The following is a 25,318-nucleotide window of genomic DNA, read 5'->3' as shown; positions in this document are numbered from 1 at the left end:
TTGACACACAACTGGCAAATGAATGAGTAAAAATATACATTTTCCTCTCTTCAAGTATAAGATACACTGACGTATCTTTATATTAATTACACTTCAAAACAGAAAACATGTTAAAGTTAGGTAGTAGAAAGATCATGTGCAGGGAATCTCACAACTTGCCAAAGGTGGCCTTGACTTTGAATTCTTGCAAATAATGGGAGGGGGAGATAGTGAGTCACTTGAACATTGTGACCTACAAGTTTTCAATGACTTTCCAGTTTATCTTCTGATAAGCAAAAAATATTTTCAAGCAGCAGCATGCCCCGTGAACACAGGAATGCTAGAAAAACAAACAATAAAGGGCATACACAAAAAAACAGGTAACTGAAATTTTAATACACTTAGGTATTGATATAAAAATTTTTAAAAAATCAGCATTCAACATTGGTTTTCAGATTAATGTTTATAATTGTTGTACAATAAAGTTTTGCAAAGTTAAAATTCCTTAAAACTTCATTTCACTATTAATCTAACTCTTTAAAATCTACAAAACTGGTAGTATTTCAACTTTTTTTTTTTTTTTAAAGCAGTGGCACTTTTCCTACGTGAAATGTTAGCACGGGGCCCCCAATACATAAACTAGAAAAGTGAAACTTTCATAGGTCTTCCCTCTTACTGAAACTCTTCTGGCCCTAAGCACATTCTGAGAATGTGGAACTAAAATATTAACAATCAACACTAGGTAAGATTTCACTGACGAAGAAAAACTGGGAAATTCACTCAGTAGCCAACACTTTCTAAGCCTCTGCTTTTCCACACGCTGTGTTGTCTTAGGGTTTATCACTTTAGAAAAGTCTTTGAACATTGTTGCTGTTAGGTACTGTTGAGTCGGTTCTGACTTACAGCGACCCAGTGTACAACAGAAGGAAATGCTGCCCGGTCCTGTGCCATCCTCACAATCGTTGTTATGCTTGAGCCCATCACTGCAGTCACTGTATCAGTCCGTCTTGTTAAGGGTCTTCCACTTTTTCGCTGACCCTCTACCAAGCATGATGTCTTCCTCCAGGGGCTGGGCCCTCCTGATAACATGTCCAAAGTACCTGAGACAAAGTCTCGCTGTCCTCACCTCTAATGAGCATTCTGGCTGTACTTCCTCCAAGACAGATTTGTTTGTTCCTCTGGCAGTCCATAGTATACTCAATATTCTTTGCCAACATCATAATTCAAATGCATCAATTCTCCTTTGGTGTTCCTTATTCACTGACTAACTTTCACATGCATGTGAGGTGACTGAAAATACCATGGCTTGGGTCAAAGTGCTCCACTGTTTGAATGGCAGCTATATCAGGCAGAAACTGAAATTCTATACTTGGGAAATTATCTACAAATATATGCTACTGAATAAAAACCAAACCCAAACCCACTGCCGTCGAGTTGATTCCAACTCACAGCCACCCTCTAGGACAGAGTAGAATTGCCCCCCAGTGTTTCCAAGGAGTGACTTGTGGATTTGAACTACCAGCCTTTTTTGGTTAGCAGCTGAGCTCTTGACCACTGTACCACCAGGGCTTCTATGTTATACTGGTTCTTAACATTTTGTTAGGTAATCTGTTGTTCATATTAATAAAAGTATGAAGTTTCTCATGAAAAAAGCCCCAAAACCAAGACAATTCTTGGGAAGATGAAGGATCTCAATAAATCAAAGTGAGATCCCATGTAAATGTACCATCAGGGGCTTTAGGGCAGATGTCCGAAAGAGATAGAAAAGAACAACGGTATTCACACATCCTTCTACAGATGTGCACAGGTTAAGCTGGGCTGTGGGGCTGTGTGCATGGTGATACTGACTGAAGACAGGGAGGCTGTACTGGACCCCAAAGGCGCAGAACCACAGGGAAGCATCTGCCTAAGGCTACATGTGGTAAGAGCTAACAGCATAGAAAAGGAAGTCATGAGACACAGGGGCTTTTTGTGGTTAGCTGACTGAGTTTGCTCATTAAGGACCTTTTCTTCAGACTCATTAAGTTGATCCATCTCAGAAAAACTTCTACAGATTTCACAAACACCAAGGAGACCTGGTGGCACAATGGCTCTGCACCAGCTCGGCTGCTAACTGAAAGATCAATAGTTTGAAGCCACCAGCAGCTATGCAGGAAGAAAAATCCCAGGCAATCTGCTCCTGTGAAGATTACAGCCTAGGAAACCCTATGGGGCAGTCCTACTCTGCCCTGTAGGGCTGCCATAAGTCAGAATCGACTCGTTGGCACACAACAATAAAATGCTTAGAATGTGCCAGACTCTGTTCTAAGTGCTTTGCAAGTATGAACTCATTTCACCTCCTAACCACCCTACGAGGTGGGTACTATTATCAGTCCCATGTTAGAGACATGGACACAGGCACAGAGACTGAGCAACTTGCTCAACATCACAGTTTGTAAATAGTGATCTTGGATTCAATCACCTTTCAAGGGAAAAAAAAATCACACTTTTGGCTAGGAAGAGAAATTTGTCCTAGAAAAATCCTAGGAACCTGCCTGAGTTAAAAAGCAAAAAGCAGCACCAGAATTGACAGTGTATTTACTCATCACATCACAAGGATATGCTCTCCAAATCATTATAAATGATGACACATTCTAACGAGATAGATAAATATGAAATTGTATGGAAATGAACATAGGCATTTTTCTATTGTTAGTAAAGGCCTCCGTAAATTTGAATTTGTTTTGAAATGTCTGAGTGAAACCATACTGTTTTACATCGCAGGCATGTTAAAACAACTGGAAGCCTACTCAGCAAGTAATTGCTTCTGTATCACAGAGACTAGCATACAAAAAGGCAGTAAATAAATATTAAATTTGCCATAAAAAAGGTGGTTTCAAATGAGGTTTAAGAATAGCCTTGCACATCCCAATTCATTACTTTATCATATTCGTGAATTCTTTGCTTTATGTGAGAAAGTTTATTCTTTAGGTAATCACAGCGTTCTTTTTTTTCCAGAAATGTAGGATCCTGTAAAAGAAAAAGTCATTATTTCAGCCGCTGATTTTCTCAGGGAAGAATACAGAAACAGACATTATCACCCAGAAAATGACCCTTCCTAGCAGGTTTATTTGCAGCAGATTTAAAAATCTGCCTGATAACAGTTAAACTCTCTGCATTCGAGGCACCTTTAATAGTTTGAAACACGTAAGAAAGTAAATAAGTATAGAAAAGATTAATGAAGAGTTTTCCCCAGCCTATTCTGATTTGTGAGATCAAGTTAAGGATGGAGTTAGAAAGATGAAGGATAACGTTTTCGAAGGAAGTGTGTCTGAGGAGTTATACATCAGTGCTCATTTACCCAGGTTGCTGAATCAGGACATATCAGAAAGTGATCAAGACAGAGACGAGAAGGAAACGCATCCAGCATTCATTCACTCATTTCCTATAACAAGTAGCATCTTAAGAAATACAGGAAAAAAAGAAATACTACTATAGCTAAAAGATTCTATCACTCATCACCAGTGCCCCTGAATCAGAATACACTTTGAAGAAGAAAATTGTTTTACTTACATTCTTTTTTTTCTTAAACTCTTCATGGATTCTTGAAATTCTCTCATGTTCCTAAAAATAATATATCATATAATTGAATTAAAACACTTGCATTTACTAAAATCATGTCTCGAAAATGTCTGAAAGCACACTGGGAATTAGAACAGAAAATCATTTTACACAGTGGCATAATGAAAATATTCATACACAAAACTTCAGTTCAGTGGACAAATATTTGAGGGCTTACTATCTGCCAGACACTGGGATCCAGGGGTGAACAAGAGAAAAAGGTCCCTGCTGGCATGAAAGCACACCCAAGTCCCAGCATGACTGCTTGCCAGCTGTGTGAACCTGGACAAGCTATTTATCCTCCCTAAGCCTCAGTTTCCACACCAGCAGAATGGAAATAATAACCAGGGATGGGTCACCTAATAACCAAAATACACATGGGCTTAACTGTGTTTACTTACTAGTCTGTAGTGTACAATTTCAACCGGGTTTCACCAGTAAAACATAAAGAAAATAAAAATCCTCACAACTGGACCAATGAGCAACATCACGATAAATGAAGAAAAGGTTATAAAGTCAAGGATTTCATTTTACTTGGATCCACAATCACTGCCCACAGAAGCAGCAATCAAGAAATCAAATGATGCATTGCATTGGGCAAATCTGCTGCAAAACACCTCTTCAAAGTGTAAAGAAGCAAAGATGCCACTTGAGGACTAAGGTGAACCTGACCCAAGCCATGGTATTTTCAGTAGCCTCATACGCATGCGAAAGCTGGACGATGAATAAGTAAGACCAAAGAAGAATTGATGCCTTTGAATTATGATGCTGGCAAAGAATATTCAATATACCATGGGCTGCTGGAAGAATGAATAAATCCATCTTGGAAGAAGTACAGCCACTTAGAAGTGAGGATGGCGAGACTTTATCATCTCATGTACTTTGGACATGTTATCAGGAGGGACTAGTCCCTGGAGAAGGACATCATGCTTGGTAAAGTAGAGGGTCAGTGAAAAAGGGGAAAGACTGTCAAGGGGATGGATTCAAACAGTGGTTGCAACAAAGGACTCAAATATAGCAATGACTGGGAGGATGGTACAGGACCAGGAAATGTTTCGTTCTGTTGTTCGTAGGGTTACTATGAGTTGGAACTAACTCGATAGCACATAAAAACAACATATATGTGCGTGTATGTATGTGTGTATGTATGTGTATATATACACACACATATAAATCCATTTGACATTTATAAAAAATGCATCTTGGGTTTTAAGAATTTAACTATGTAAGTAATACATCAGATTAATACATCCTTTTCAGAAAAAAAAAAAAAAATTACAGAAAAAACTTAAGTCACCCATGTCTGCATCTCTACTTTGGCCTTCCTTTCTGCCATACTTGTGGTCACTGGTCTTGTGTGTGCCCAGTGATTCCTGTTTGCAGCTTTGGATCCACTTCTACCCTTAGCCACGGTGCTCTCTGCCCTTTGGGCTGGGGTGGTAACTGCTTCCTTGTTACTTTCCCCCAGAGGTGGCACTGCCCCCTAGTGGCTCCCCTATACCCACCCACCCCTTTGTGAGATGCCTCCTCCAATCATCTAGCTTCAGTGTCCACCTGTCTCCTGCTGGGAGTCTGAATAACTCAGCACATATCTCAGGCAAATTTATGTTTATTTAAATAAGAAAATTAAAATACTGCTTAATAATTGAAAGCAAAAGACATTATATACTTTAACTTGTAATCCTGACTAGTTAACTTGAATCCTGACTAGTTAATTTGAAGATGTCAAGTGGCTTTCCTAGACACAGCAGATAGAGAGGTTGTGGATGGTCTACATTTAAAAAAGCCAGAGTTGGGCCTTCTCCTAGGCACGTGTGCTCCTCCACCCAGCTGCAGGCACTGACCTGTCGATTTTCCGAACGATGTGGCAACCTGCTCATTACCGCATCCAGCTCGTCGAGCTTCCTCAGGACGGCCTGGACTTCTGCAGAGAGCTCTTTGTACTCTGAAAACTGGTCTTGGAACACAGCTTTATAGCGTTCTCGTTCATCATCTGTCTGAATCACAGGGTATTTTCTGAGAAAAAGAAAAAAAATTTTTAAGTGAAAAGTTACCATTTTCTCACTAAAACAAGCTGAATGGAAAAGCAGTTTAGCAAAAATAAATAAAGGAGAAAATAAAAACAGCTTGGCTTATTCTCACTGACCGTGCTTACCTTAAATTCAGCATACTATCAGATAACAAACAACAGTTCGAATATGAACTATTTAAAGCAGAGAGTGCTTAGAGACAAAATGAAAAATGAAAGGCCCCAAATGGAAAGTTCTCAACCTCTACACTTTGAAGAACTAGGTACTCACGCCACATAGTCAGGCATCACGATGGGCTTAGGGATATGGCCTGAGGGGATGTGACCACTCAGTAGTTCAGGCTTCACATGTGTTGCTCTCAATTCTTTGAAATTAACTTCTGGGTCTTTTTGTCTGTCGCAGCTGGTAGCCATTTCACACTAAGTTAAGGAGAAAAAAAAGACTGATTTATAAGCAAAGGCAGAAAAAAGCCTTGGATTTATTCTTAGAAGAAAAGCGGAAACAGCAATTAACATTTTATTCCAGAATTACATGTTTTCGAGTCACAAAGTTCTGCGCCTTTTTTTAATAGCTAAAGAGATTCATGTTTGAAATATGGGAATCGTGTAGATGTCAAAGGTGGATGATGAAATGGTAAATGTGGGAGGTCTTAAGTATTTTACTTATTTAGGATTTACAGCCCAAAAAGTCCCTGTGTGCAAATGGTTAATGCCCTCAGCTGCTAACTGAAAGGTTCAAGGTTCGAGTCTACCTAGAGGTGCCTCGGAAGAAAGGACTGGTGACCTACTTCCCCAAAATCAGCCAATGAAAACCCTATGGTGTTCACTTCTACTCTGACACACGTGGAGTCATCATGAGTCAGAGTTGACTCGACGGCAACTTGACTGGACTTTCGAGGGGGGCACTGGTGGTTCTTACACAGAATTCTCACATTCCATAAGGGAGACCTGGTTTGGTTCCAGGCCAGTGTGCTCCAAGCAGTCACCACCTGTCTGTCAGTGGAGGCTTGCATGTTGCTATGATGCTGAAAAGGTTTCACGGGAGCTTTTAGACTAAGGCAGACTAGGAAGAAAGGCCTGGTGATCTACTTCTGCAAATCAGTTCATGAAAACCCTGTGGATCACGACAGTGTGATCCTGTTGTGCATGGGTCACCATGAGTTGGCCAATAATCACAACTGAGAACAATCACAACTGTTAAAGAATAAAAACGTAGTTCAACATAAGAAATTCAGGGATAAGAATGGTATCAAAAGCCAAAAACCTATTGCCGTCGAGTCGATTCTGACTCATAGTGACCCTATTAAGACACAGTAGAACTGCTCCACGAGGTTTCCAAGGAGTGGCTGGTAGACCCAAATGCCGACCTTTTGCCTATCAGCCACTGCACCACCAGGGCTCCAAAAATGGTACAAGACTACTTAAATGAAAAGAGAAAAAACTAATACTATGAATCTGATATGACTGAATTACAAGTAGCTACTGAGTAGGTCAGAAGGGAAATGAGTTACGCTGTTTTCATTAGCTGACAAGGAAAGCAGGCAAATTCACTATCAGAAAGAAACCCTTCCCGATCCTCAGTATGTTTAAATCTAAGGAGGCCGGTACTGAGAACACAGAAGAAAGGCAGTGGCTGTCTTTAAAACTTGCCAGAGTGTTCTTAACTTGTGATTCCCTGAAAAGGGCTGTTAGAATCCTGGATGCCGGGCGCAGTGGTTTATGTCATCCTGGCTCCCAAAAACAAAGAGCTTCTACAAGCCTTTTTAATCATAACAATAATAAAAACGGTTGTATCCAAAAGAGGGAAGGAAAAAGAACACAAGATGAAATGGTCTAAAGGAGAATTATCAGGGACAGTCTTTAAGAGCTAAAATAGCTGATAGATGGAAAATAGGATGGGAAGACCCAGGTGGATCCACTCTAGAATGGTCAGGCAAAGACAGATACGCAGCCTTGGTCCTGGGAAGACTGTCCGATGGGCAGTGCCTGGAATACCAACCAAGCTGAGGAGGCTAGTGGATGCTAAGAGAGGGGTTTCCATTTTATACATGAAGAAGTGAGGTTCAGAGAGGTTAAGCAAATTCTTCAAGGTAACACAGCAATGAAGTAGAAAAGCCACGATTAAATTCCAGATCTATTTGACTCACTGATAACTTTAAGTAACATGTGGAAACCTGTTTATTTAAACTGTTCACATCCTAAAGTTCCATGAAGTTTTTGTAGCACACCAGAAATGAGTCTGTGATCGACACGGCGGGCAATGGCATACTGCTAGAGGAGAGTAAAGTCCTGCCTTGCTGTGAACACTGATTCCTCTTGGGAGCAGTAACCTCTCTCTACTGAATCCTTGACTCTCCAAAAAATGCTGGTTAAATAAAATTTGCTGAACTAAATTGAGAATGGCTTGGGGAGAGGACCCTCTACTTCACTGAAAACAAAATACAAAACAGGATTTTATCTTGCCAGGCAGCTTTTGAAATCCTTTGTTTCCTGACTTCCCTATCCCTGAGACTCACTTTGAGGTTTGGTTTAACATTAGCTCATTCTGAAAAACCACCAGCTCTTAACAAACAGCACACCCCGCTGATAAGACATGGAGTCTGTGAGCCAGCCCTAGGGGAAGGTTATGAACAGGAGACGTTCCACACCTATCTGAGGCCCTAGATGGAGGGAAACCGAATCACCTAGATGCAGAAAGCATGTCTAGCCACTGGGCCCCTAAACAGCAAAAATGCCAGTGGGAGCAGAACATAGGAGAGGTAACAAAACATGCTTCCTAACATAATCTTTTCAGACAGCTAGTTATCAGCTAGTCAGAATGCCATTTCTTCATCCTAATGAATTCTTATATATTTTAACATGCAGTTGTGCGCTGTAGAGTCGATTCTAATTCTGACTCCTAGTGACCTTATGTCACTTACAGAACTGCCCCGCAGCGTTTCCTAGGCTGTGATCTTTACAGAAGCAGACTGCCAGCTGGTGGGTTCAAACTGCAGACCTTTCTGTTGGCAGCCAAGCGCTTAACCATTGGACCACCAGGGCTCCTTGTGTTAAACATTAGGGGGAAACTTTTTGGTTTGACTAAATGGGTTTCTATTTCCTGGCATCTCTCTTTAGCTTCTAAATATTTAACCATCCAGTTCTCATGTGGGCTGGCTGTGAAAGCTGCAGCTAGTATGTTGATCCTTGGGTGTTAGAAGCAGCCCTAAGCATCTATCTCAGATTTCCAAGTCAAAGTAAGGAATTTTTTGCCCAGGTAGTCATGTTGACCAGGAGGGTCCATAATTAATTTTTTTTTTCTAGGCAGATTTTTTTTTTTCTATTCAAGCAGAAACTATTCATTTTCCTTACTTGCCCATCTCTCATTTTAAGATTTACCTTTTAGGTTTAAACACAGAAGAAAACATTCTTTGATGGTTACGAGGGTAGGGAGGGTGGGAGAGGCGTATTCACTAGACAAGAATTATTTTAGGTGAAGGGAAGGACAACACACAATACAGGGGAAGTCAGCACAACTGGACTAAACCAAAAGCTAAGAAGTTTCCTGAATACAACCAAACACTTTGAGGGACAGAGAAGTAGGAGCAGGGGTCTGGGAACCATGGTTTCAGCGGACATCTAGGTCAACTGGCATGACAAAGTTTATTAAGAAAATGTTCCGCATTCTACTTCGGTGAGCAGCATCTGGGGTCTTCAAAGCTAGCAAACGGCTATCTAAGATGCATCAATTGGTCTCAACCCACCTGGAGCAAAGGAGAATGAAGAATACCAAAGACACAAGGAAAATATGAGCCCAGGAGACAGAAAGGGCCACATAAACCAGAGACTCCATAAGCCTGAGACTGGAAGAACTACACGGTGCCCAGCTACCACCAATGACTACCCTGACAGGGAACGCAACAGAGAATTCCTGATGGAGCAGGAGAAAAGTGGGATGCAGAACTCAGAGTCTAGTAAAAAGACCAGACTTAATGGTCTGACTGAGACCTTCTTAGCTCAAGTAGACACATGAGACTATGTGGGTAGCCTTTGTCCAGAGGCGAGATGAGAAGGTAGAGCGGGACAGTAGCTGGTTGAATGAACATGGGAAATACAGGGTGGAGAGAGGAAGTGTGCTGTTTGCATTGTAGGGAGAACAACTAGGGTCACATAACAATGTGTGTATAAGTTTTTGTATGAGAAACTAACCTGAATTGTAAACTTTCACTTAAAGCACAATAAAAAAAGAAAAAAAAAGATTTACCTTTTAATATAAAAAGGGGGTTTTAAGAAATCAGACCACCACTCGCCTGTCAGTTTGTCATCGTGTGGTGGCTTGGCTGTTGCTATGATGTGGGAAGCTCTGCCACCAGTATTTCAAACACCAGCAGGGTCCCCGTGGTAGACAGGTTTCAGTGGAGCTTCCAGACTAAGACACACTAGGAAGAAAGGCCTGGCAATCTACTTCTGAAAATGAGCCAATGAAAATTCAATGGATGATAACAGAATATTGTCTGATATAGTAGTAAAAGATAAGCCCCTAGATTGGAAGGCACTCAGAATACACCGTGGCTTCAACAGTGGACTTGAGCATATGAACAATCGCGAGCATGGCACAGGCAGGCAATGTTTCATTATGTTGTACCTGGGGTCACCATGAGTTGAGCTGACTTGACAGCAAGTAACAACAAGAAGTCAGAATATTCCCATACGGATTATTTCATCTATAATTTTTTTTTTTTTAATTTATGCTCAACATTTTCTTCACATTTTGGGTGATCCTCACTGATCATCAGTTTGGAAAACCCTGTTGGGAAAAACTCTGTGGCCAGATAGGAGACAAAGAATTAAAACCTCTTTCGGCTTTCATGGGAAGGATGTGTTCGACTCTAGACCTGGGACAGACCACTGAAACCTCAAACAGGGCTTCTGATCACAACCACACCAAAGGGACAGCAGAGAAAGCACCCAAAGGCCCAAATTTAATGTGATCTTTTCTTTGGTTCTAGCAAAAACTTGTGTTGTTAGCAAACATCAGAAATGCTCTATGAAGAGGCAAGAAAAAGCAACTAAAATTAAGCTACAGGATAACTTATGTTATCAATGTAATTATTAAACTTTTCAAATAAAAAATGAGTTGAATTAATACCCTGTCAAGTTAGAAACAAGGAGAGGAGCTGTTTCTGTGTGCAGGTGTCCAATTTCAGACTCTCCCTCCTTTCAGGTGTATAATGGAATCATGCACGGGCCTCTGGTCTCAGGCCTATACCACTGCCTTTGATGCCAAGGTTAGATGTTGCCTTTTCTACCTTGGAAAAGAAAGCTGCTCAGCCCTTAGGGATTTATTAGAATTTGCTACAATCTCTACTTGATTTTACTTTATGTCTGTATATTATTTCTTTTAAAAATGGTCTTATTTGCTTTTTAAAAATTATATTCTTTAAAATACAAAATAAGAAGCGACAGCCCAATGGATAGTCCCAAACAATGAGCAGGTAATGGAAGTTCAGAGAAGGTAGGTAATTTTCCCAAGATCACAGAGCTAGTAAGCAGCTGCTCTAGCACCCAAATCCAGATGTGTCTGATGCTAAAGTCCATTTTCTCTTCACTGCACTGCACTGCCTGTCCTGTGCTGGTCTCCCAACCTATGATGGCTAAGACGGAGTCAGGGTGAAAATCACACCCAGTGAAAAGCTGGAGGTTGCAACCTTTTCTGTAAGATTTTGCAATTAAACCATAAGATTCTCTTCTCCTTTGTTCTATTATAGCACCTAACAACAACAACATATCATTCAAAAGGGTGCATAATGAAAAGTCTCCCTCTTCTCCCGTCCCCCTAGTTAGTCAGCTGCCCTCCTAAACGGCAATCGCCACTATCTGTTAGCCCTGTTAGCGCGGTGGTTAACTGCCCGGCTGCTAACCGAAAGGGCAGTGGTTTGAACCCACCTGCTGCTCCATGGGAGAAAGATGTGGCAGTCTGCTTCCGTAAAAGTTCCCAAAAGCCGCCCTGAAAACCCTATGAGGCAGTTCTACTCTGTCAGATGGGGTCACCATAGTCAAAAATTGACTTGACAGCACCTAACTACAACACTATCGGTTTTAGATGTATTGATATATATATTTTAGACAGCTTAAAAAGTGTCTTCATTTAACTTACTCTGCTTGTTAGTACCACTGTCATTGAGTTAGAACAAGTATAACTGAAATGTGCATCCTAAAAGCAATAAATGTTGAATATTTAATGACCATAAAACAAATCAAAATGCAAGGATATGGGAATCAGGAAGTGAAATCAAAGCATGACTTAAAAAAAAAAAAATGAAGATGCATACAAAGTAGAACCTTCTAATTCTATGGACAATGTTTAAAGTGTAGAGAATTTGTAGCACGAGTCCCACCCTGCCTTCAGAAACGAGCTCTTCCATATTCTGTAGACCAGCTGACACCAGCCTCACCTGCCCCACGCCTGGTCAAGTATCTCTTCATTTCTATAGATTTATGGATATCCAAAAAAATCTCTGCTAAGTCACTGAGTCATGTCATCTCAACTGTAGTTCAGATGATTCCGCTGACAAATCAAAACTCATTTAATGTAAGTGATCTTTAAAAAATGTGGTTAATGACAGATCCCAAAGGGATATTTTGGCCAATAAACATGCAGAATTTGAGACACTGTTATTCACAAATTCCTTTTCCCAGGAGATGTCAGAGAAATACAAATCTCTAAGCAAGTTATTTAGTTTAATTTTATAGTCTTTAACGATCCCTTTCTCTCATATAAACACACACATATTCATACATACACATGCCTACAGACATTGCACTTGGCTAATCTGTCTATGAGTTTTTCTTTTCCACTAGATTTGAAAGCCCCTGGAAAATGGAGATGATGCTCTTTATAGTATTTGGATCAGCAGCCCATAGCCTAGTTGGTTCATGTTTGTTGAATGAATGAATGAATGAATGACTCTGATGTATTAATCATGATCCCTTGGAAAAACTCTTCAGCCACTTCATAAATTCCTTATTTCAGCACAAATAAAACATTTTCAAATAATATGGGTGTTTCGTAACATACAAAATTAAAAAGTAAACTTAAATAAAAGATATTTTCAAAATGTTCACATTTAACAAAGAACTCGTTCAAATGAACAAAGAACTCGTTCAAATGAACAAAGAACCCAATAGAAAAATTAGAACATGAATACACAGCTACTGAGGAAGGAAATGCAAACATATGGAAAGATGCTCAACCTCACTCCTGAAAAGAGAAATGCAAATTAAAACTACTTGAGAGTCATGAATTGAACTGTGTCCCCCAAAAATATATGCCTCAATTTGGCTAGGCGTTGATTCCCAGTATTCTGTGACTGTTCACCATTTTGTCATTTGATGTGATTTTTCTATGTGTTGTAAATCCTATCTCTATGATGTTGATGAGATGGGATTAGTGGCAGTCATGTTAATGAGGTAGGACTCAGTCTGTAAGATTGGATTGTGTCTTAAGCCATCTCTTTTGAGATGTAAAAGAGAGAAGGCAGCACAGAGATAGGGGGACCTCATACCACCAAGGAACAAGAGCCAGGAAAATACTGTGTCCTTTGGACCTGGGGTCCCTGCTCTGAGAAGCCCCTCAACCAGGGGGAGATTGATGACAAAGACCTTCCTCCAGAGCTGACAGAAAAAGCGTTCCCCTGGAGCTGACACCCTGAATTTGGACTTGTAGCCTACCAGACTGTGAGAGAATAAATTTCTCTTTGCTAAAGCCATCCACTTGTGGTCTTTCTGTTACAGCAGTACAAGACAACTAAGACAATAAGATACCATTTTTCACCTGTTAGACTGACAAATGTCAAAAAATGTCATCACCCTTAAACCAAAAATATCCCCTGAAGTCATCTTAAACAAATGAACAATAGTTCAGCTTAACTAGTAAAAAAGGTCCGCCTTTGAGCATTATGCTCTTTTAAGAACTATCTGTCTATATGGGATCAAACGGACATCAACTCAACAGATTAGATAGGAACCTTAGGGTGCAGTGAGCTGATGTTAATGGGGGAGAACAAGTCAGAAAAGGAGGGTGAGAATGGTTGCACAACTCGAAGATTGTAATCACTGTCACTGAATTGGATATGTAGAAACTGTTGAATTGGTTTATATTTTGCTGTGTATATTCTCAACAACAAATAAAATTTAGAAAGAAAAATTTCATCACACACTGAGGAAGCTGGATGCCCTCATACAGTGCTGTTGGGGAATCTGACAATCAAAGAACAAACAATAAAAACACATTCCTTTTGGTCCAGAACTTAATTTCTCAGAATTTGTCATTTAGGAATGACGTATGTTCAAATATATACTTGGATGTATAAGGTTATTCACTGTAGCATTGTTTCTAATGGGGAAGGATTGGAAATAACCTAAATACTCATTGATGGTACATCCATACAATGCAATAATACTACAGAGTTGTAAAAAAGATGCAAAGGTTCTTTATGATATGTAAACATCTTAGAAATGTCTTGTTAAGTGAAAAAATCAAGGGCCATAACATATGTGTACAAGCTGGAGGAGAGAGAATTTATACAACAGGTATTTGGAAGGAAACACAACACACTGATAACACTGGGAAGGTGAGGTATAGGACTGAAAGGAAGTCTTTGTAGTATAGAGCCTTTTGAATTCTGACCTAAGCGAATACTTCTCTTTCAAAAACACAAACTCAAAGGGTTGCAGTTTCAACTACTTGCTAAGAAATACAATGCCTGTTGAAACAATTTTCATTGAGGTTAAAATTATGATTATTAATAATATATTAATATAGATAACTAATTACAATAACAACATCTCAGCAGACTAGTGAGACAGAAATTATTATTATTCCAATTTTACAGGTGAAGAGGCATGAAGAGGTTAAATATCATGGAAGAGGAATTTCCTGACAGGACAAAATTTGGATCTGAAAGAAAGGTGAGAAAGAAGAGAATGGCAAAGAACTTCAAAGAGAATTAAAGAAAGTTTGGGAGAATAATTTTTATTTTTAAAATATCAAATTTTAAACAAATTAAGAGGACCAACTACATTTACTTGCATAAGCTTGCATCTATCAAAATTAAAAGGAGCTATGATTTTGTTTGATTTGGTCCTTTTAGCATTAGAAAAAAGCTGAAAGTCCAGCTCTGAACTCAGTGGAACAGGTGCACTTTCATAGAGAAAGGATTCTGCTACATAAAGCGACAAGAGAGAAAAGCAGTTAACAAATCTAGACATGAAGTATATTATGAAGGGAACTTTATTCTTACCATTTTCCTTTTCAATGGTAATGATGGCTCATTTACCTGGAAAAAAAAAAAGTTAAAATGATTTTTCAAAGTTGCATTGCAAATATTTTCATTCATTTGCATTCATGGCCCAATCTCAATTCTATAGAGGTTGATTCTCTACTTGAAGGACAAGATAAGAGCTCAGTGTTCCTCCTACTTCCTTGCTACATTGTGATTGGCCAGTGGAGAACCAGAGGAGGAGGGATAACTACCTCCCTGCCAAGCGGGACCACGGGACAGAGCCAGAAATACGGGGATGGTGCAGACTATTCTGTGAGTTGCTCTGAATTACCTAGAGGTTTTATTTATTCTTGGTTCCCATTATGTTGCATAATTAAAGAGTTTGGGGAGGTTAAGCTATAGAATTAATAGAAGAATGCTACAAACCATCGTATCTTCTAACTTTAGGACGCTACAGCAACACATAAATGGGCACAACCTCCAACATCAGAGGTAACTCACTCTAGCCAATCATTATGAAAAAACTTAGAGAAATGAGTTTTTGTTGAAAAAGAATATGTTGATATTTATAGTTACATTCACGTGGAATTTTGAAAGTTGACATTAAGAACTTTCTTGTTATTAAACTTGCATAAAATTATGAGGAAGGGTATGAGTTTCACTATCTGGACTTCGTATTCATTAGAATTTAAAGTTCTTTACTTTGTATGGACCCCTGGTGGCGCAGTAGTTAACAGTTACGGCTGCTAACCAGAAGGTCAGCAGTTTGAATCCACAGCTCCAACCTGAAAACCCTATGGGGCAGTTCTCTGTCCTATAGGGTCGCTACGAGTCGGAACTGACTCTACAGCAACGGGTTTGGTTTTCGGTTTTTACTTTGTATACAGAGATGCAATGTAAGAAATATGCTTGAATTGAGTTTCTGTTTATGGGGATGGAAAATTTGGCAATGGATACTGCTGATGGTTGCACAACATGGCTGATGTAAATTAGCGTCACATGAAAAAATGTTTACTTGGTAAATGTGTTATCTATATTTTAACAATAAAAAAAGGAATTATAAGTGCTAAGATAAATTTTTTTCTTTAAGATAAATTTTTAGAAATAAATTGAATCCACATACAGTTCTGGTAAGATAAATATATTTTGTGACAATACTGTGTGCATCACAATGAAACATTTTCAGTTTTTTTTTGTTACAAAACTATTGAAGTTTATGGTTGTGCATCAGATTCATGCAAAAGATTAAAAAACAAAATATATATGCTAGTGTGTGCTACTGAGTAAGTAAGGACAAGGTTTATATAACTTTTATGTGTAATTTTGCCCAATACACACCATGGAGCCCTGGTGGCACAGTGGTTAAGAGCTTGGCTGCTAACCAAAAGGTCAGCAGTTGGAATCCATCAGCTGTTCCTTGGAAACCCTACAGGGCAGTTCTACTCTGGCCTATAGTGTTGCTAAGAGTCGGAATCCACTTGACAGCATTGGGTTTGGTTTTGGTAATACACACCATGAGCAATGTATAGTACCTGTGAAGTCCTGGGAAAAAAAGGAGAGGAAAAATTCAAGAGACACTTGACTTAAAATGAGAAGTTTTAAGGTAAATGCTGAAGTTTTCAGTGGTATAGGAAATTCCACTACATAAAAAACTACATATAACTTCTTAAAAGAAGAAAGGAAAACATCAACTTATTTCAGGGTGTACTGAAGCTAGAAGAACATAACCCAACATTTTTGCTATTGTTCAAATAAAATAATTTTAAATAGGGCTCTTGCATAATCTTATCTTCCAGATATTGTTGTTATTATTATTATAATTTATTCTCCTCTTTTTCCTCATAATAACAGTAATAATTATCACATCTAATTAGCTAAATTCTAAAAGTAAAAACAACTGCAAGACTCCCATTCTAATTTTGAAACACAGAAACTCCTCAAAATAAGGATGAAAACAACCAAGTTCCTGGCACGTTTTCACAGAGCATGTGTGTTACAACTCCACCTGCCAATGCTTAAAACACCAAATGTGGTTCACCGTATTCTTGTTTAGTTTTATTTAACTCACTGGAAGAAAGTGGGACTCATCATACTAGATTTAAATGAGTACTTTTCTCCTGTAACTGCAAAATTCTGTTTTTTTAATTAAGTCAGCATACTGAAGAATCAAGATTCTCCTCAAACTTACTTGAAAAATGAGAGTTATTTTAATGAGTATGTTATTCTTTTTTGCAGAAATTCAGTAGTGTGTTTTCACCTTATGTATCAGACACACTAACGCAGCCAATAATCTGTATGTTACAGATCTGCAATGTTACGTAAAACGCCACAGCACATTATCCCAGTCAAAGCGTGTCTGCGATAATGGAGTAAATTTTTGAATTTCAGATCATTAAAAAAAAAAAAAAGGCAGACTTCTATAAAAAGCTTTCTGTTTTGAGAACTATATGAATATTTAACAAGAGAGTAAATAACAGAAAGAAGCAAAAACAAAAGATTATGAAATCCCTTACCTCCTGCTGTTCCACGTATTCCCTATGTCTCCGAGCTGCCTCATGCCTCCATAATTTCAGACAGACCAAAGCACTAACGAGATACACAATCATGGTGACAAACAGGAAGATCATTGCTGCAATCTGTCCTCCTTCTACCCGACAGAATGCTGCGTTTATTGGCGTGTTAAATAATGGATAGTAGCAGAGTCCACCTCGGTTGGTATCATTCACGTAGACTATGGCTGCAGCCATATACAAGATAAACAAGGCAACATTAATTCCAAATTCAGTCAGGGGCCACCAATTAGAGTCCAAAAGAATGGTGCGGTAATACATGGACATGCCAAGAACCAGAATAATAATGGTGGCGATCCAAGCTAAACCAGCAACCACGAGTACAAAAGGGGTCTTAGGGCCACTGTAGTAATAGCCCCCATACATACTGCCCAGGCTACCAACACCTCCGACACCAAAGGATGGTGAATATCCAAACAAGTTATACCACTCATTGTCCTTGTGAATGTAAGCTGTGACACAAGCGAAGACACCGGCACCCAGAAGCAGCTCCACAACACCCAGAATTCTCAGCAGGCCTGCCCACGACTTCATGTAGGAATACCTTAGGTTATACTCTTCCACCTTCTCACTGTACGTTCGAGCTGTTTGTGTGTGTCGGCCTAGAGATCCATAGGGATCGTGGGGAAGCATTGCATCAGCCTCTTCCCGGGAATTGAAGGTTCCTTCTGACCCTCCGTGAGGATCTTTGCAGGAGTTGGGGGGTGAATGGTGGTTTGGTCTTGTTGGAGAGGCTGGAGGTGAACACTCCACTCCATCGGAGATGTATCTGATGTCAGACGCTGGCTTATCCCATTCTGGGTCTTTTTTCTTCCCTTTGAAGAAGTTTTTCCAGGAGTCAGGGACAAACCGCCTTATAGGCTTGAGATCTGGTGCTATGGCTGGTTCCTCTGTGTCACTTGAGTAGAAGTCTGGACCGAATGGTGGCTGTAATGGGAGAGGGGGTGGAGGCAAAGGATCAGCGCTCACGGCCAGCTCACTGTTGTGAAGACTCTGGAGGGTTCTTATGGTGCCACCTGGATAGGACAAGTCTACTGGGACCTCATCGTAGGACCTGTCCCGACTCTTGAATCTTCTGCCATCTGACGACATTTGTGGTTTTCACACCTGTGGCAGAGATTAACATTATCACTTATGCTTCATTATTTATCCATTCAGTGATGCCCAGAAGCTGTTTTTAATCATTTAGTGGCAAATCATTGCATTCAGGAGACCAACATGATCATTTTAGTTATTATGGTCTATAAAAATGACAGTATAACTATGTACATTTTTAAACACATATAACAATTTATGTTAGCCAGGGATATAATCATCACTCTATGCCATTTTAAGGGCAACCAAAAATTTAAATTTTAGTTCTAAATTTTACCAAGTTGAAATATTAATACGTTTAGTATATCTGTGAGACCTATAAAAACAAAATACAAAAAAGAAAAACAACAAACTTGTAAGAGTATAGGACACTAACATACTCCCAAGTAGAGTCCTTTCCTCAAACGTCTAAATCAAAATATTTGTGTCTGAACGTACCAAAATTTGATGGCTCAGCAAATACTCTTCATTTCCCTGGGGTGGGAAACGGGAGTGTGTTATCACATTGTGGGGATTGCAACTAATGTCACAAAACAGTACATCCATAAATTTTTGTATGAGAAATCAACTTGAGCTGTAAACTTTCACCTAAACCACAATAAAAAAAAGAATTCACTTTTTCTATTTTATACTTGGTATATGTCCGATGGAAACCCTGATGGCGTAGTGGTTAAGTGCTATGGCTGTGAACCAAAGGGTTGGCAGTTTGAATCCACCAGGCGCTCCTTGGAAACTCTATGGGGCAGTTCTGCTCTGTCCTATAGGGTCGCTATGAGTCGGAATCGACTCTACGGCACTGAGTTTGGTTTTTTTTTTTATGTTCGATACGTGAAAAATGATATTCATCATAGGGAAAAATAATTATTTTGAAGTGTACCTCTTCAATGAATTATACCTGTTATTCTTTCTTGGTTAGCTTATTTTACAGTATATGCAGATTTGTAGAAATAAGCAAATAATATACTAAAATTCCACTGTCATCTTTATGTCAGTAATTGCCTGTTTTAAGAAGTTTACACATTCTGCTAATGAACTACAGATATTCGGGCTGGCTGTTAGTACTTGAACTTATCACCCACTAAAGGCTACCTAAGTCTTGGTTGTCAGCAGGAGGAAAGAGATATGTACTTGTAGTAGTCACTGTGTTTAGTCTTTAACAAAACATCCAAATACAGTATCTTTCTCTGCAAAATTCCAGATTTTGGAAAAGAAAAAAGTTCTAGAGCTTTCAAAAATGAAACCAATAATTCAATAGGTTAATTCCCTCATGCTGGGAATTAGACATAATGTTAGTTCCTTAACACAGAGATTTTACTGTCTTGGGAAAATGTAGCTATTATGGAATACTGGGTAAAGGAAGCTGAAAGTAGAGAGGAACTCTAATGGTGAAAATTGCTTGGTGATTCACTAACATCTTTTCTAAAGGGAAAACTGCATTCTGTTAGTTTCGTATAAACTGGAAAGACTTGTAGATTATTCTATTCCACACAAGTCTTCCAAGGTGATAAAAGACAGTATTTTGAAGGAATTAAAAGATCTTTATAGAAAAATACTGAATCAAAAACACTTCACTTCTAAATCATAGTATTAATACAATCTTGCCAAGAAATTTTGAAATGCTGGTCCATTAAAAAATCTATTTTTTACCTGCAATTTATTGTTTGACAGTCAATTTTTTTTTAACACTTACTCCTCTCCCCTCAAACTCCTTAATTTGTATAAGCTTTCTTAAAAATAAAAAAATAAAGAACTCTTCATTTTCATTAACTCAAATCTGCTTTGGGATGGCCAAAGGAGAACAGTCTGTTAAAACAGATGGACTGAAAAGACCCTTCTCTCCCTAAATCAGAGAAGTTAATTTAGAAGAGTTGCTTCCTCAACTCTAGAATATTAACACTTGATACTAGATTTTAAAAACCGAATTCTTGGGAGATAAAAACCACTAAAGGTGAAGTTTTCTTGAAGGTGCAACCCAGAACAGCAGCACTTGATCATGTGTATCGTTCCTTACAGGGTAAACAGCTAAAGTTATTTGTTGTCTGAGAGGGAGGGACAGAGAGTGTGTTTAAAGGACTTTCAATACACCTCAAAAAATAAAACCACAGAAAAAGTACTTTTACTAAACCTGTTGATTTCCTTCATGAAATCAAGGACCTAGATGCACAAAAGGGAAGAAACATTTGTTAATGTAACTACTCGGTTTATTATTGAAGGTTGCAACATAAAAAGAGGAGAGAATATAACATTCATTTCTCAGTATCTACGATATTATATGTATGCATTTTACAGGACACCTCATTGCTTAATTTAATTTACTGGTAAAAGTCATTCCTTGCATACCCATCAATCAGCTTCAATAATTATCAACTCATGGCCAATTTTGTTAGATCTATAACCCCCACCCTGTTCCCTCTGCCAATAAATTACTTTGAAACAAATCCCAGACATCAGATCATTTCATCTGCAAAAGACTTCATTTCTCTACCCCTCCAGCCTAGTCCTGGGGAGAGGCAGGCTGGAGGCAGTTCGAGGTACCTGTTAGGAGTTCAAGTGGAGATGTCAAGCGGGCAGTTATACACCAACTGCCGTTGACTCTGACTCATGGTAACCTCATGTGTGGCAGAGGAGAAATGTGCTCCATATGGTTTTTAACAGATTTTTTTTGGGAGTAGATCACCAGGCCTTTTTTTCCAAGGTGCCTCTGGGTGGACTTGAACCTCTAACCTTTAGGTTGGCAGAACGCGTTAACCTTTTACATTACCCAGGGACTCCTAAAAATCATGGTGGTGTAGTGGTTAAGTGCTACGACTGTTAACCAAAAGGTCAGCACTTCAAACCCACCAGGCGCTCCTTGGAAACTCTATGGGGCAGCTCTACTCTGTCCTATAGGGTCACTATAAGTCAGAATTTACTCGACACAATGGGTTTGGTTTTAGGGACTCCTAGTCTAAAAAAAAAAATTTTTTTTTAGTCTATACACAGGATAAGTAATGCCAAGAGAGTGGGTGTAGATAGAGAAGTCCAAGATGGAATGTCAGGGGCCTCCAATGGGGCGCTCAAATACTACTGGATTAACTATGATAGCCCTAGCATGGTGCCCACAATGGAGCTCTATAAATGATTCCCAAAAAAACCCGAGTGCCGTAGAGATAGCAATTATTTTTTTCTTTAGAGTCTGCTGTCCAAAAAAGTTTAAATTCTAGAAGTGAAGACTGAGAATAGTATCACCATAGTTTTTAAAACACATATTTCTAAGAAATACAGAGGCGAAAGCACAACAAATAACTTTAGCAAGTTTTACATAAAACCAAAACCAAACCCACTGCCCTCCAGTCAATTCCAACTCACAGTGACCCTATAGGACAGAGCAGAACTACCTCGTAGGGTTTCCAAGGTTGTAAATCTTTAGGGAAACAGACTGGCACATCTTTCTCCCTCAGAAAGGCTGGTGAGTTTGAACTAGTGACCTTTCAGTTAGCAGAGGGCTTAACCACTGGACGACCACGGCTCCTTTCAAGGTTTCTCAATATCTATGATACTATATGTATTTTACAGGCTACCTCATGGCTTAACTTACTGGTAAAAGGGATTTATTGTAATGAATTCAACTTATCTTCACTTGTGAAAAGTCGCTTATCATTTAAAGACCACCTTACCAATGTTTAAATAAAAAACAAACAAAAATTATAATTTGAAGAATTGTGGAATAGCAGAATATGTCATTTTCAAGACATATTTTTATTTTCATGTTCACTGAGGTTCAACACGCTGAGGCAGAGTGGGTCTTTGTTTTGTTCAAGCTCCCGGAACCTGACTCCATTCTGTTGGGACACATATCTTAGAAAGCCTTAAGGGTGGCAGGAGAAATGGCTCCCCAAAGCAAAAGGTCACATGAATCTTGCCTGGTCACCTTAAAAGGAATCACTGCTTTAATTTTAAAGTTTTGCTGGGACCAAGAAAAGGGCTGATTCCAGATATTTCTGGGTTTCCGGGGGGTAGGACGAAAGCCTCTTCGCAGGTTTCAACTTAAAACGGCGACGACTAGATACCGAGCATCTTCGCAGGGGTCTCTGCCGACTCTCGGGGCACATTCCCACAAATCTCCTTCGGTTCTCTGCTCTGACACCCCAGGTGAGTGTTCCGTTTTCGGGTTTCTCATCGAAAATCCACTCTACTAGTTTTTCGAGATTCCACACCAAAGCAGCCGGAACTAAGCCGGCCAGACCCCTGAGGGTCAGGCTAACGAGGGCCCAGGCTCTGGAGAGCCGGGATCCCACCAAGCGCGCGGGCCCCGCCCCGTCCGGAGCGCACGGAAGGGCAGCGGTTGGCGGCCGCGCCGCGCCGCGCTCACCTGCGCTCGGTGAATGAAACCAGGTTCGGCAAGGGGCCCCTAATGGCCTCCAGGATCCCCTCTCCCCGGAGCCCGTCACTTCTTACCGCGCCGGCGTGCGGCCGGGCTGCCTCGGCCGCTGGTTATCGCGGGGCTTAGCGGCGAGCGCGGATCGGTCCGGGAATCTCCGAGGGGACCGGCGGGGCAGTGAGGGGCCGCGTCCCGCCCCTTCCCCTCACCGGCACACCTGGGCCCCAGGCCCCTCCCCGCCCCCTGGTCACGTGCGCCACACACCCTCGGCACCACTCACCTGTGCGGCCGCAGGAAGCGCGCGCACGTCGCCCGGGGGACTGAAACCTGGCTCTGGCTCCTGAGGCGGGGCCGGGGCAGGTCAAGCCCAGCTTTGCCCCGCCCGGCCTTGTCAGGCCCCGGACTCCCGCTTCGGGCCCCACCTACGTGCGTGCGTGCGTGCGTGCGTGGCGTACTGGCTAAGTGCTATGTCTGCTAACCAAAAGGTCGGCAGTTCAAATCCATCTGGTGCTCCTTGGAAACTGGGGCAATTCTACCCTATACTCGACGGCAACGGGTTTGTTTTCGTTTGGTTAGCGTGTAACTCACAGCAACGTCACAAACCAGCTCAAAAATCACGCTGCAGATAGGTAAGCATAGGAGCCAGCCCTTCAGAGTTCCCACAAGGTTGCCATCCTCTTTCTTTCCTGTATTATGAGAAGTTTGACGCTGGATGAAGGAGACTTGTGCACTACGTATGCCTAACTACAGATGTCAGGTAAAAACCGACTGCTGTAGACTCGACTTAGACTCATAGCGACACCATAGGGTTTCCAAGGCTGTATGTAAATCCCTAGGGAAGCAGACTGCCACACATCTTTCTCCCACAGTCCATCGCTTTAACCACTGCACCACCTGAACTCCTTCACAGATGGCATATAGTGCATGTTAAACTAAAACCCACTGCCATCTAGTTGATTCTGACTCATTGTGACTCTATATGAGAGTAGAACTGCCCCATAGGGTTTTCCAAGTCTATAACCTTCACAGAGTGGTGCCCTGGTGGCACAGTGGTTAATGTGCTTGGCTGCTAACCCAAAGATCAGCTGTCGGAACCTACCAGCTATTCAGGAGAAAGATGTGGCCGTCTGCTTCCATAAAGATTTACAGCCTTGAAAACCCTATGGGGCAGTTCTACTCTAGTCTATAGGATTACTATGAGTCAGAATCCACTCAAAGGCAGGCTGCAGAAGCAGACTGCCACATCTTTGTCCCATAGAGTGGACAGCAGATTCAAACCACTGCCCTTTTGGTTAGCAGCCCAGCACTTATCCAGTTTGCCATCAGGGCTCTTTTAGTGCATGCTAAACCAACAGAAGAAACCAAACCAGTTGCTGTGGACTGGATTCTGACTACTCATAGCGACCCAACAGGACAGAGCAGAACTGCCCCATAGGGTTTCCAAGGAACAGCTGGTGGATTTAAACTACTGACCTTTTGGTTAACAGCTGAGTTCTTAACCACTTCTCCACCATGGCTCTGCTAGTGCATGTAGGTAAATGTTAAAAGATAGGAGAAACAAAATGAAATTCAGCATTTTAATTTTGATATAAATTATGTAAATATTTTCCAAAATGTATCTGAAATATTCCACCGTACAATGTAAAAAATGATATCTTAGAACCTAGAGACCATAGAGTAACTGTAAATAAGGCACAGAGTTTATTTACACTCATAATTGCAGCCCAAACTGTTTTATAATTCATATTTACAACCTCCTATAAAGTCTTCACATTCTGAATTATTCTTTCACATTTTCTGATTTGGCGTAACATTCAAACACACTCCATATGCACTGACCTCTTCTCTGTACACAAGACTAAATAAATACTAGAGAAAAATTAAGAGATTACATGAAGGCTTGATCTTCTATTTACTTCAAGATGACAGAGGGGTTAGTTCCTTGTGATGAAATACTACAAGAGGGAAGAATTAACAGTGTGTGTATAATTCACCTGAAACGTATATTAACTCTGTTGACAGTTCAATGAATACAACTGAAACAAATCTGTCAAGCAGCAATCTGACTGGCAGGCTGGTTTCTATGTCTCATCACTCTCATAGTCTTCTATGACCATGTCTTCTTCTTCCATGTCTCCTAGGGCTGAAAAGGGCTGGGGCTGGCTGGCAGGGAGTTCACTCCCGCTGTTCTGACTCAAAGGGAGAGACCAGGCTTCAGGTTCTGTGGTCTGAGGGGATGCGCCCTGCGCTTCCTCTGCAGGCTGCCCTCCATTAAGCTGGACTTCATCTCCGCCGTCAAGATCTATCATTCCATGCTCTCTGTCAGTCAGGGCTTCCATTTTCAATCTGTCAGATTCATAATGCAGGCATTAATAATAACAACCAAAAGAGGAGATTCTGTTAAATTAAACCATGAGTGTGA

The 25,318-nt window shown here is 40.4% G+C and overlaps 2 protein-coding genes across 6 annotated transcripts in view; both read right to left on the bottom strand.

Annotated features, from left to right (window-relative positions):
- Nucleotides 1–415: 415 nt before the first annotated feature.
- MARVELD2 (MARVEL domain containing 2) lies at nt 416–24,393 on the bottom strand. Of its 4 annotated transcripts, none has more exons than XM_049865031.1 (7): nt 24,370–24,393; nt 17,385–18,548; nt 14,890–14,925; nt 5,880–6,028; nt 5,424–5,595; nt 3,532–3,582; nt 416–2,988 (listed from the first exon to the last, which is right to left on the bottom strand). In XM_049865031.1, exons 2-7 carry the CDS (start codon nt 18,531–18,533, stop codon nt 2,866–2,868), a joined length of 1,680 nt encoding a protein of 559 aa, XP_049720988.1. In that variant the 5' UTR covers nt 18,534–18,548; nt 24,370–24,393; the 3' UTR covers nt 416–2,865. The 4 variants fall into 4 exon arrangements, with proteins under 4 accessions (XP_049720988.1, XP_049720978.1, XP_049720974.1 ...); XM_049865021.1 differs by lacking the exon at nt 24,370–24,393 and adding an exon at nt 23,177–23,304; XM_049865017.1 differs by lacking the exon at nt 24,370–24,393 and adding an exon at nt 22,888–23,123.
- An 82-nt stretch (nt 24,394–24,475) lies between these two features.
- The window catches only part of RAD17 (RAD17 checkpoint clamp loader component), a 47,684-nt gene continuing 46,841 nt past the window's right edge, over nt 24,476–25,318 (bottom strand). For both annotated transcript variants that reach the window (XM_049864996.1, XM_049864990.1), the window contains exon 17: nt 24,476–25,242. In XM_049864996.1, coding sequence (XP_049720953.1) covers nt 24,978–25,242 — 265 coding nt within the window. In that variant the 3' untranslated portion in view covers nt 24,476–24,977. The remainder of the gene's footprint in view (nt 25,243–25,318) is intronic.

This window comes from Elephas maximus, chromosome 2 (genome assembly GCF_024166365.1).
Source record: "Elephas maximus indicus isolate mEleMax1 chromosome 2, mEleMax1 primary haplotype, whole genome shotgun sequence".
NCBI lineage: Eukaryota > Metazoa > Chordata > Mammalia > Proboscidea > Elephantidae > Elephas > Elephas maximus.
Note: the sequence above shows the minus strand (reverse complement) of the source record. Positions and strands in the feature narration are given on the sequence as shown.